This window comes from Molothrus ater, chromosome 3, assembly GCF_012460135.2.
Source record: "Molothrus ater isolate BHLD 08-10-18 breed brown headed cowbird chromosome 3, BPBGC_Mater_1.1, whole genome shotgun sequence".
Taxonomy (NCBI): domain Eukaryota; kingdom Metazoa; phylum Chordata; class Aves; order Passeriformes; family Icteridae; genus Molothrus; species Molothrus ater.
The window spans coordinates 104,084,242-104,096,292 of NC_050480.2; the positions used below are offsets into that span (position 1 = coordinate 104,084,242).

The 12,051-nt window shown below is 36.8% G+C and overlaps 1 protein-coding gene across 3 annotated transcripts in view; it reads right to left on the reverse strand.

Moving 5' to 3' along the window:
* The window catches only part of FBXL4 (F-box and leucine rich repeat protein 4), a 62,263-nt gene that overhangs the window by 16,459 nt on the left and 33,753 nt on the right, over nucleotides 1-12,051 (reverse strand). For all 3 annotated transcript variants that reach the window (XM_036379856.1, XM_054514251.1, XM_036379857.1), the window contains 2 exons: nucleotides 1,993-2,064; nucleotides 979-1,291 (listed from right to left, as the gene is read on the reverse strand). In XM_036379856.1, coding sequence (XP_036235749.1) covers nucleotides 979-1,291; nucleotides 1,993-2,064 — 385 coding nt within the window. The remainder of the gene's footprint in view (nucleotides 1-978; nucleotides 1,292-1,992; nucleotides 2,065-12,051) is intronic.

A 12,051-nucleotide genomic window follows, 5' to 3' on the forward strand; every position in this document is an offset into this window, starting at 1 on the left:
TTGCAGTATCCCTCTCAACCAAAATGTAATATTTTTATTACAATTATTAAACATTAGAAGTATACAGAGCAACTACTTTATTCCCTTTCATTTAAATCTTCCCTTTTCAGCTATCCTGTGAAACTAAGTTGGTAAAACTATGAAGAATTTTCTCCCACACTGATGTCACAAACATCTCTGCTGTCCTACATTATTATAAAAAGAAAACCTCATATGCCACCATAAAAGAATAAATTCAGCATCACACAAAACTACACTTCTCAAAGTCCTTACTCAAGAGTTCAAAGTATATTTACTTTAGATCTCTAAAAATATTTTCAACTATGGAAACTGCAGAGGATTAGAAATTTCAGATTTGCTAAGCTTTTTGACCCCCCCATCACTTCCTTCCCACCTTACTAGAAAGTCTATTTAAGTTTTGTTTTTAATTACCCTTTCATCTTTAATAACTCAAATTCACTTACCGATAAAAGCGATGGAGAAATTCAGTATTGCATAGTACATAATATATATAACATATAACAAATATTTACTGCACAAAAGCAAAATGTTTATTGATCACAAACTCATGAGATAAATACACTTTGTCACACTTCGCAGAAATAAAAATACAAACAAAAGCAGAAAGAATTATAAGAAATCTGATCTTCTGATAATCAAAGAGAAAGGCTTCAGTTAAAAAAGCTGATGGTCATGAAAATAGAAATTAGTGGAAAAAAATCTTGCACTTAAATTCCAGTTTAAGCAATTCATACTCAGCAGTCAAAATACACAGCTGGTATAAATCTACTGGCTTCTGAGTCAGAAATCATGCAGTGAGCAAAACGTCTCTCCTTTTTTTCATGTGCTAAACCATAATTTTAAGAAACAATTATTTAGCAAATATGTCTGGAAGAAAGTTTTGTCTTAAGGACTCCTTTTTAACTGAAAGGCTTTTGAGACCCGTAAAATAAAGCCAACACTGCCCCCTTCTCTTACCCAATATATCCAGCTGCCGTAGGTGCGTGCAGTTGGCAGCGAGCTCCTCAATGTCTGTGTCACACACAGACCTGTTGGCTGTAAGGAAGAGCTTCTGCAGATTGGGGAGTTTGCGTGCGAGGTTTGTGAAGCAGCCTGTGCTGCTCTGGAGCGTAGGACACCAACCAAGGTCAAGTTCTTCCAAAAGCTGGCAGCCTGAAGCCAACTCCGCGATCCCGCTTTCCGTTATGTTTTTACATCTCCACAAATCCAGACTGCGAAGCTTTTTGCATTTTGCTCCCATCATGCTTGCTATAAGGTCATAGTCTTCAATCTGCAAGGAAAGCAGACACTCCGTCATGTGCAGTGTCATTCCAGACATACAGAGGTGTTTCAAGGTTTGCTTCCTAACACACATAATGCATCTGGCTCAAGCATTTGTCATTTCTAAAAATTGTTCATGGTATGGTACAGTGAGATCTACTTTTATAAGAGACAAAAATAAAATTAAATTCTTATAAACCCCAGACTCAGCTGTTTTTAAATTCACTTAATACTGAGGATCAAACCGCAGCAAAAGTTGTTTCTTTGAAGAAACTTTTCTTTTTGCACAGCTGTTTTCTCCTTTAAAGATGATTATAACAGCTTTTATGACCACAGGAAGTGCAACTACTGAAGAATGATTGAAGTACTCATTTCCATTTTAAGTTGATCAGTTACTGCATCTCCTTATGAAAGTCTTATTAATTACTTGTTAAGTGATTACACATACAGAGAATGCCCTAAAACTTAGAAAAAGGTTGAAGAACTCTGAGAAAGCCTACAAGCCATTTTAGGCCTAACTAAACCAGTACATAACCCTTAAATATATGACAAAGTTGCATTCATCTTGGATTTTCCAAAAGAATGGAGTCTAGTATAACCCTCACATTTAACACACGTTTGTGAAACAAACCCAGATTGGTTCCAAAGCGAGTGCACACACACACAGACACACAGAACCCCCCACACATCCTGAATGGTCCAAGCACTCACCATGACACAGCTGCCCAGGCTGAGGTGCTGCAGCTCCGAGCAGAAGTTCAAAATACTGAGCAGGGCTGTTTGCTGCCACGGGGGAATGCATCAGAAGGAAATAGAGAAAGTGAAACAAAGAGAAGAGGTCAATTAGACATTAAAGGCTGTCACCACATTTCTTGAAATACAGCTCAAAACTCTTTTACAGGTGTCTGAAATGCCACTTAATGAGTCTCTGGGTACTTTACCCATTGATTGGCTTAAAGAAATGGTAATCGTTACAAACCTTTATGCAAGTCACTCTGGATGGGCTTGTGTGCTGCCCTGAAGATAGCCACACCCCACTGACCTATCTGCTCATCTCCCACAGGAGAGCTGGTGAAGAGTGCAGCAAGATCAAATAACAGGCAAGGCCAGCCTGCAAACACAGAGGGCTGGCCACACACCAGGAGAAGAGGGCAGGCTCTGACATTCTCCCATCAGCTGCAGCCTGATGGAGCTGCCAATAGAGCTGCACAGCACCAGGGCTGGGCTGGGGACTTTAATGTCAAAGGCGGCTCCGTGCTGACAAGGATGCTGACAGCCACTGAGCACTTGTCACTACTATCATGCTGACTGAAACAGATATAATGGGTATTTTACACTCCTGTTCCTGCCATTTAAGGTTGCCATTCTTTGCAGAAAGTTCTGCACATTGCTCAACCTGAAACTGACTGCAACATCAGACGCACCTTACAAAAGTGCACAGCTGGCCTGTTCCACAAAGGAAACTTGTACAGATTTTTTACCTGTGTTTCTAAGATACAAAAAAATCCTTCTGCACTGTCTGTAGACATATTTTGTTTTGTATTTGGAAATGCTCACAGCGTGAAAAAAAGAATATAAGCTGGGATTCACATCACAAATACCTGTGCATCATAATTAAAACAGCACTTCATTAGGACTTTGTGATCTATATGAGCTTTAAAACAGGACTAGGCTTCACAACATGTTAACAACAAAAATATGTGCATTTCTACAGGATATACAAGAGTTTCTAATAGAAAAAAAACAAGCAATATACAAATGACAAAGTAATCTACTGCTATTAAGTGTAATTACAACAAGAACACCAGTCAACAATATTTGTATGCAGGGGTAGTATAATTTAGAGTTTCTTTAAAGATAAATTTACTTGTTTTCAGAAAACTTATAGTTAAACGCTTTAGTTAGTTTCCCCTGTTACATTCCAATGGAACTTGGCAGAAATATGATCCTTTGCCATATCACCAAGAAGAAACATCTGATTCCTGGAAAGACTGGCAGACACAGAACAGGGACATAGCATGGGGCATTCACAGAGACCATTTCAGACATTTAATTTAGGTGTCTCCAAGGAGCAATTAGAAATACCCAACACTTGACATGCTGAATCTTGATTCTAGCTTGGCCTTCTAAGATTTGATTTCCCAAAGGCAGCCTAAAAGTAGATGCTAAGACTAAGCCTTCCTCACATATATCTTGGTAGAAGTCCTACAAAGTCATTGTCCCTTGCTTGCTTGACTTTCATTCACTTGTTAAAGGAAAAGGTAGTGAGGGAATTAAACACAAGCATTAAAAAGACATTATTTAAGAGGTTATTAAGAATATTTTAAGGTTGGTAAATGTGTAAATATCCAATTCATTTTAAATTGAGCAGTTAATAAGCAAATGGTTCATTTGGATCATGAAAGAGGAATAACAAATAACTCAAAGACAATGAGACACTGTCTTTCTTATTCAACTCACTGAAAGTTATGAGCTTCAAAACCTACTCAGATGCACAAATTAAAAGCAAAATCCTCAAATCCCTGACTGCAAACCTTAAATATTGGAGCTAAAAAAAATCAGTCTCTAAGAGCACACAGAGCTCCAAACAAGGTTTCTGCAGGTATTCAGATATCTCCACAGGAAAGCTGAATATATTGCTGCATTCCACCAAGTCTTTCAGTAATGGTTTCCAGACTGGAATTTAAACACTGGCCTGAAAGGATGGGAAACAGCAATCTCTTTCCTTACTTGACACAAACAGTACAAAAGTGAACAGTCACTCTGAACAGCTAGAAGGATGTGAGATCAATTCCATGCCTCTTCTGAGAGGGATGAAATACAGAGGAGGATTAGTATTCATAGTTATCTTGATAGATAATTGAGCTCCATGTGTTAACTTCAACAGGAATATCATGGATCTCTAAGAGTACCATTTTAGTCCCTCTCTTTTTTAAGACAGTCCTTCCTGTACTGTCATGCACTGAGGCTACATTTTCAAAGGTCTTTTCACAATCTATTACTTTAAACCATTATTTAAAAAACAAAACCAACTTTTTTTAAAAGCACTAGAAATTTGAATAATAGAAGGGAGCTTGGTAGAACACCATGTCATACCATCACAAATCATGCCAAGTCAAGCCCAAGAGTAAACAACCACATACTCAACATTCATTTCACTGGCTATATTAATTCCTCTTCTGGGGCTCACACATGCCCACACACAGCAAACCAGATTTCCTTCAGACGCAGTGTCTGTTCTTCTGTAACTGAGGTGGGCTTTGCATATGTCATGCAAGAAGAAAAAACTCATTGTGCATGCCTAGCTATGTCTCAGTCAGTTGAGAATCCAGGTGGCAAAAGACATGAAAATAGCAGGAGAGAATGGCAGCTCACAGAATCCATATGCACTCCATATAGGAGGACGATCATTGTAATAACCTGTCTGTGTCAAGCCATCTGTCAGTACAACAGCATGAGCGACACCACTCCTACTGCAGCAAAGGAGAACAGCAAGGCAGTCACCCCATCCTGGAGCTCTAACAGGCCAACTTTCCTGTGTTAGAGTGCTTCACAAGACAAGCCTGAACCTGGAGTCTAACTTCACTTTCTTGGCCAAGCAGAGACACTCAAATCAAAGACTATCCATCTAACAACATTCTTCAGCCTAGCAGCCAAGACATTTACAGTTTGGAGATTTTTTGAGTTTTCCCTGAAACAAAGGCAAAATTTAACTTTGTACCTGCTCCCTTTTAAAGGGATTGAGAGAGAGTGAATGATTACTGAAACCACAAAAAAACACTCTAGAAACAAACTTTAGATAAGATTTACTTTTGCTTAACGGAATCACGGCATCAGTGGCCTAAATTTCTTTTGCCATCCAAGGAAAACAAAACCTACCAAAATAATCAATATTTATAAGATGCCACAGACAACAGGAAAAGTTCAAAGTGAGTGAATAAAATGGTCTGCTCTATCCTCCATTCCCAGGAAAGAGGTTTTTAGATGAGGAAAACAGAGTGAAGAAGTTGTTTTCAGAAAGAAGACTGTGATGTCTAACTGATTGGAAGGATATGACAGTGCTGCTAAACACAACCTTACAGAGCATATTTCAGAAATATTTTAAGGCATAAGAGTCATAAACCTTAGAAAGAGGGAAGATGGCCTGCAGATTCTCTGAAATCTTTATATACAGGTACAACAAACGTCTCTCAGAAAGGACATCAACACAGCTGATCCTGGCTTGAACAGGAGATGAGATTACCATCTGAAATCCTACTTTTCTCCACACAGGACAGGTGACAGGTCTGTCCAAACAACAAAGTCCTTCCTCCACCCTGTAAGACACACCTGGACACACACAATAATACTTAGTGGGACACAGTTCTGTGCTATGTATACTTTCAAATAAACGGGTGGTATTGGACTAAATTGTATCCTACCTGTCTTTGTAAAGGCCTTGGCCATCACACAAGTTCTGACTTCAATGTTGAAAAAGTAATGCTGGTTTGAACAGACACCCCCCAGCAGAAAAACCAAACACTGGTGTCAGAGCAATATACTTGGCAAGACTGAATCTTGCTTGGCTTTTTCCAGGATTTTTTTACGTTCACGATCCAGCAAAAAACACAAATCATTTCTGATGTTAGTATGATGAAAGCATCTAACAGATAGCCTGAGCTCAAAGTCTGTTCAAACAGAAAACCCTTCTGTCTCTGGCAGATGTGACTCACCTGTGAAAGATACACTTAGAACATTTAACTATTTACTCATTGCAGTTTCATTGTCAAGTAGTTAGAGATTTAAAAATATAAAAAGGATTAAAAAATACAAATGATGCACTATAATATGGCTATCACATAACAAATGCACTACTATGCCACAAGGCATGAAAATAAGTGCACCACAGTGTGACTCTGGAAGATTAAAGGAAGAGCTTAAGAAAAACAACATTTTGCTTTGGGTTAGAGAAGAAATAGTCTGCAGCTTTTAATTAACTTTCTATAGATAAATCTTGTAAGATACTTTTAAATTTGTAACTGTTTTACTCGAGACAAACAACAGGTTGTTTTCTTCCTCTTCTCAGAAGAGCCATGTCTGACATAAATTGGGAATTCTTCCAGTCTCTCAATATAAAACAAGAGCCTAAGTCTTTTAAAATACTTTTATTCTTCTGCAATTGTTTCTTCAAATTTTTCAGTGACGTTATTGCTAAGACAAAGGAATCTAAAAATTACCTGTAGATAATTAAAGACTGCTTTCTCCCTTCCCTGGCTCACTATGTTTTTAATCAGAGTTACTAATTCTCCAGTTGACCTTTTTGTTGAAGAAGAAATTGAATTATATAGGATTTAATTTTGTATTTTTAACATTAAAAATCCATGACACTAGTAGAAAATATTTCCTTCAATAGCCAACCCCACAATGCTGCCTCAATGAGGAGGGGTAAATGTAGTAAAGAGGAGGTAACTCCACAGGATGCTTTTAAGTATTCTGTCTTCCTCAAAACTATCAAAGCCAATGAGTTTTGAATAAATTCCTTAAAATTATTTGAACCTGAGATACTGAAAGAAAAAAAACAAACCCGGAGAACTGTGAAGGCCAAGCCAATGAAATCTATGTCTCTCTCAAGCCCACCAATCACATCCATAATTCTCAGAAGATGATTCATTAGTAGAACAATAAAAATATTCTTAGAACTGCACAGAAAGGCTCCTCTGTTCATGATCTGAGCAGAAGATTACCTTTTGTCTCCAAAAGGTTTAAATTTACAGCAAGGGATGCTGGAATTGGCTGACTTACCCAGAGAAACACACAATTGTGGGAACAGATTAGAGTAAAACATCTCTAACTTCAGCACACACACCATGAGTGCTACTTACTGTAGCTAAATTAAAATGTTATTTTCAAATAGTTGATGTATCAGTCTACCTTAAGCCAGTGAAATAGCATTCCATAGCCACCACACCTATAAAAGTTTTGGCATACTAGAACTACCTATAGTAAAAAACCCAACCAACCAAACAAGGAAGTCCTCAAAAGAAACCAATTCTATTTCAATCTGAGTGCTAGTACTGCTATAGATATTTGTAATTACAAACACCCTCCATACAAATGCAAAATACAATCTTGTTAAGACTGTCAAAAGCAATTAAAAATCTACAGAAATTCACAATTCTTATTTTTTCCTCCCTTTGGCATTATACAGCACTAAAGGAAAGCCAAAACTCAACTGTTTGGGTGAGGGGACTTTCTTGGCACAGTCTGTGAAAGAACTAAGTCAGAAATTACTTGGCACCTGCTATTCTACCACAACGATTAAAAACCTCATTGGATGTAAAGCCAGAATTCTGTAAACTTCTACTGAACCACGCCTTTTGGAAGGTACAACAGGGCAAACCAATATTGCCTGTAAGTAAAAAAAGGTCTACTTCAGGAATTTCCAGGTAGTGTACCTCTGCATCTAAAAACCTACAATCATGCTGCAGCAGTCCTCAAAAGCAATTTTTTTTTAACAGAAAGGAGAATGTAATACATTAATAATGCAGAAAACCAAATGTAGGATAATGGTGAAACACAACTTTCATCTAAATCTGCTCCAACAAAGAAATTGTACAATATGATTTTCCCTCCCATTTTCTGCCACACTCACAGTATTTCAAAGCATCAAGATAATTTCAGTTCCAGACTTCTTGGTCTATGATATTTCAAAACAATTATGCTAAAGATACAAGGTACTGTGAGTGGTTTATAGAGAGGAGATGCATGCTAATAAACATGTGAGAGTCAGTGGTTTAACCAGATGAAATAACTACAAAATTAATTTTTTATAATTATAAAGTAATTATAATTACAAAGTAATACAAAGTCTTAGTTTTCAGAAAAAGTTTTCATACCTGCTGGTTGCCCAGAAAGCACTCATTTTCAGATTACTTCTAAGGGTTTTGAGTTCTGAGTATAAATACCTATACTCAGTAGCTTATTTTTTACAGAAAAAACCCACACCTGGGGATTGTACACAAACATTCAATAATACATGAAATACACAACACATTATTTCTTGTTATATCTAGAGGTCTACAGAGCTATTCAAGTTGCTCACCTTCTATTGGTCTATTTTTCACTATAGGTTAATTTTCAGCTAAATAAAATGATACAGAAAATGTCAGGGAATCATATGTTACATGAGAACTAAATGGTGGCCAAATTTGTTTAATGCTTAAGTCCTTCAGTTCCCTGAGCTATTTCATGAGGGAACAAATAAAAGAGGTCACCTCACCCTTTACAATGTTGTTTCTGTGGCCTTTTGGAAGAACAAGATGATGCCCATATAGTCCCAGAGAGAGAGAGAGATATCCCCTGCAAGTATCCAATCACTTTGTGGCCAGAAATGATTATACCTCCTAAACAACCTTAGACAATCCTTTCCTCAAATTTTCCAGAAGAAAAAAGGTTGAGCTTTGTAACAAACTGAACTTCCTGCAACTTAAAAAAGGATGTTAAGTTATGTACAGTATTTCAAGTCCTTACACACACCCCTATGTAGAGTATCCTATATAGTATCACACATCAGAGAACCTCAGTCAAGATTCTTTATATCTATCCTCATACCACAGCTACAAAATGAGTAAGTTGCTACTACACATATTTTATTGACAGAAGAAGTGTAGCATACAGAAACCTTCCAACTGGCCATGGTCAGAGATCAGGAACACAAAGCTCCCAGGTTAAATTCCCAATTAGTGTCATCAGCACTATGAGAATCACAGAAGAGCTAAGCATGGGAAGGAACTTCTGGAAACTGTTTAGCTCAGACCACCTGGATCCAGCTCTGCTGGCATCTGCAAACCAACTGAAAAATGCTGGCAAGAGATGTAGGACCCAGTCCCTTTCCAGGATGAGGCCCCCACCCTGTCCTTAAATACCACAATCACAAGGGTAATGAGTAATGCCCTCTGCCATTAATGCAGACAATTTTCTTTTATAGATTCCAAATAAACATGGCAGCAAATCATTTTCCTCCATTCTAGAAGCTGGCATTAGAACAGGAATTCTATTCTCCCCCAGGTATCCATCAGCTATCACCCTGGATGATAAAACAGGGAGAGAAACATGATGAAAAGGGAGACAATTGAAATGTATTCATTAAAAATCTGCTGCCCATATCTCCCTAATGCACATGGATTATAGGACCATTTCTGAGATATCATTTTTAAGACTGTGATAAAACTTCTGTCTCCAAAACTTTATGACACATTTCAAGACACTGATACAATATGGACACTCCTAAGTGTGAGGCAAGAGAAGAACAAGGTGGAATGAGCCTCATTAACAAGTGCAGGTGCAGCCTCTCAAAAGTCAGAACAACCTGGCTCTTCAGAAACACAGCCCAGTATCATTTGCAAGCTGGGATTCAGAATATACAGGGGCACCTTTCTGTTCTCTACACCTACTTGGCAGTGCCAGGGGCACAGCAGGGACTGGGACACAGCAACACAGCAATTACTGAATTAATTCAATGAAAGTAATACTCTCTGCAGTTAATTAAATTACTGTATTTTGATTTTGCTGTATTTGGTCAAATTATGTCCTCCCTTATGTCTGCAAATCTGTTTTACACATTCTTCTTCCCCCTCACTTCACATTACAGGCTCAAACAACCAAATTCCACACTGTGAGCCTGACATGAAATGAAAAAGCACCATCAAGGCCCTTGTATCACATGATTGTCACTGACTCAACTTGATTCCAAGAATCCACATTCCAGCTAGAGCCTTTCACCTTTTTTTTTCCACTATTTGCTTGCAACTCTTCATCCTAAAGATTCATACCCAAGCCAATGGAACTTTGCCCAAACTGAAACAATAAACTTTAAACAATAGCTCTCAAAAGTATGATGTGACCCATAATAGGGTATTTCTGAAAACACTGTTGGACATTTTTATGGCAACATTAAATGTTATATTGCTCATAGTATAAGAAAATAAGAGTTATTACATTCACTGCTATGATTCTTCTGCTTCTTTTTGGCATCCAGGATTTCCAGTGTCCTCTCTTGCAGCTACCCAAGTTCCAAATTTGCTTTTGGTTAAAATTATCAGAGATAAAATCTATAAATACAACACTTGCTTTAAAATGTGTGAAAAAAAAAGTCCTTTGTCCATTGTAATTAGATTTGAATTTAGTTCATTTTGTATCTCAAATATAATTGCAATACAATCTTTACTTTTTTTTTCTTTACACATTAGAAAGATTTCAGAATATCATGCAATATGAAATATATCATCTTACATTAAAATTTACACCCATCAGTAAGAAGACTGACAAATTCGCCTACTGTAATTGTGGCTTTGGTTTCTTTAAATATACATTTTTGGCTGCATTATTTATATGGACTAAATACTTCACAATAAGCATTCAATTAAGATAATATTCATGCTCAAGGATAAAGATGTGCATTGCCAATTACTGTATACAACAATACATTGTTCATTGTATTCTTCAAAAGTACCAAGGCCAACAAGTGCTTAAGTTATGCTGTGAATACACTCAACAAATAAACATTAAGGAGTTATGTATCAGTAAATACTAATTCCATCAGCACAAAAATCCCACAAGTATAACAGTGGTGTTGAGAACAAAGAAATTACATTTATAAAAAGTTGAGATCAGTTTCTTAAAGCAAAACACAAATTATTCAAGCATATACATAATCAAACAACCTTTAAGAATCTCTAATGAACTTAAAGCACTGGAAAAGTGAGCCACATTTGGTGGGGAGGAGGATAGCCATGCAGGACACATTTTTTAGTAATTGAAAAGTTATTTAAAGTCACTGGACTTCTTCTAACAGAAATGTTGAAATCATTCAAAGGTATTGGAAGCCTCAATTCAGAGGTTAGAAAACAATTTTATACACAGAACTTCACACTCAATATGTCAAGGAAATAACATTACTTGTGGCCTTAAGAATCAACAGGGTTAAGACCAAAGACTACAACATTCTCCAGAGGGTACAGCAATGTTCCAAAGCAGCAGTACACTAAGTAGCAAAACACCAGCCTTGCCCATTTCACTAAAAACATACACTTAAAAACTGCAGCTTTTGATTACAGAAACAATGGCAACATTTTTAAATACAAAACCTATTCAAAGCAAACAGCTAAAGTGAGAAGAAACTGTAATTACAATTGCTCAGACAACATAACATTATTAAATTTATTGAGTTTCCATTGCCCTCAAAATCTATGCACTTAAAAAAAATCATTAATAGTAGTCAGTGTTTCAGCAGAGTGTTTCCTTAGAATTTATTTGTTAGTGTCACAGTAATCATATACCTGGAAAAAGTATAACAAATACTTTAAATTTAGATGTTGAAAGAACTTTTTTCCTCTTTTTCAGTGTTAAAAGGCAGAAAAGGAAAAGGCTACAGTAGGACTTATACTGCAAGAAAATCCTGGATCTGGGCAGGTACTTGGGAGTGTGTATGGGAGAAATACCATTTATTTTATTAAAATATTAATTCTGTATTTTTATTAAGCATAATAATGCAAAACCAGAAACAGCATTATTATATGCTGACCAATAGGATGGAAAATCTTCATCTCTTCCTGTGTTATTTAATCACATGTCCAAATCCACAACCAAGAGAAAAAATTGTACTATTTACCCAGATGTGCTCAAACACATGAAAATTTTGTAGTTTATTTTGCTCATTGCTTGGTTTAGGAAAAAAAGTAAGCCCCTGAATTATTTAGGAAAACAATCTAAATGAAATGATTTTTCTTTTGG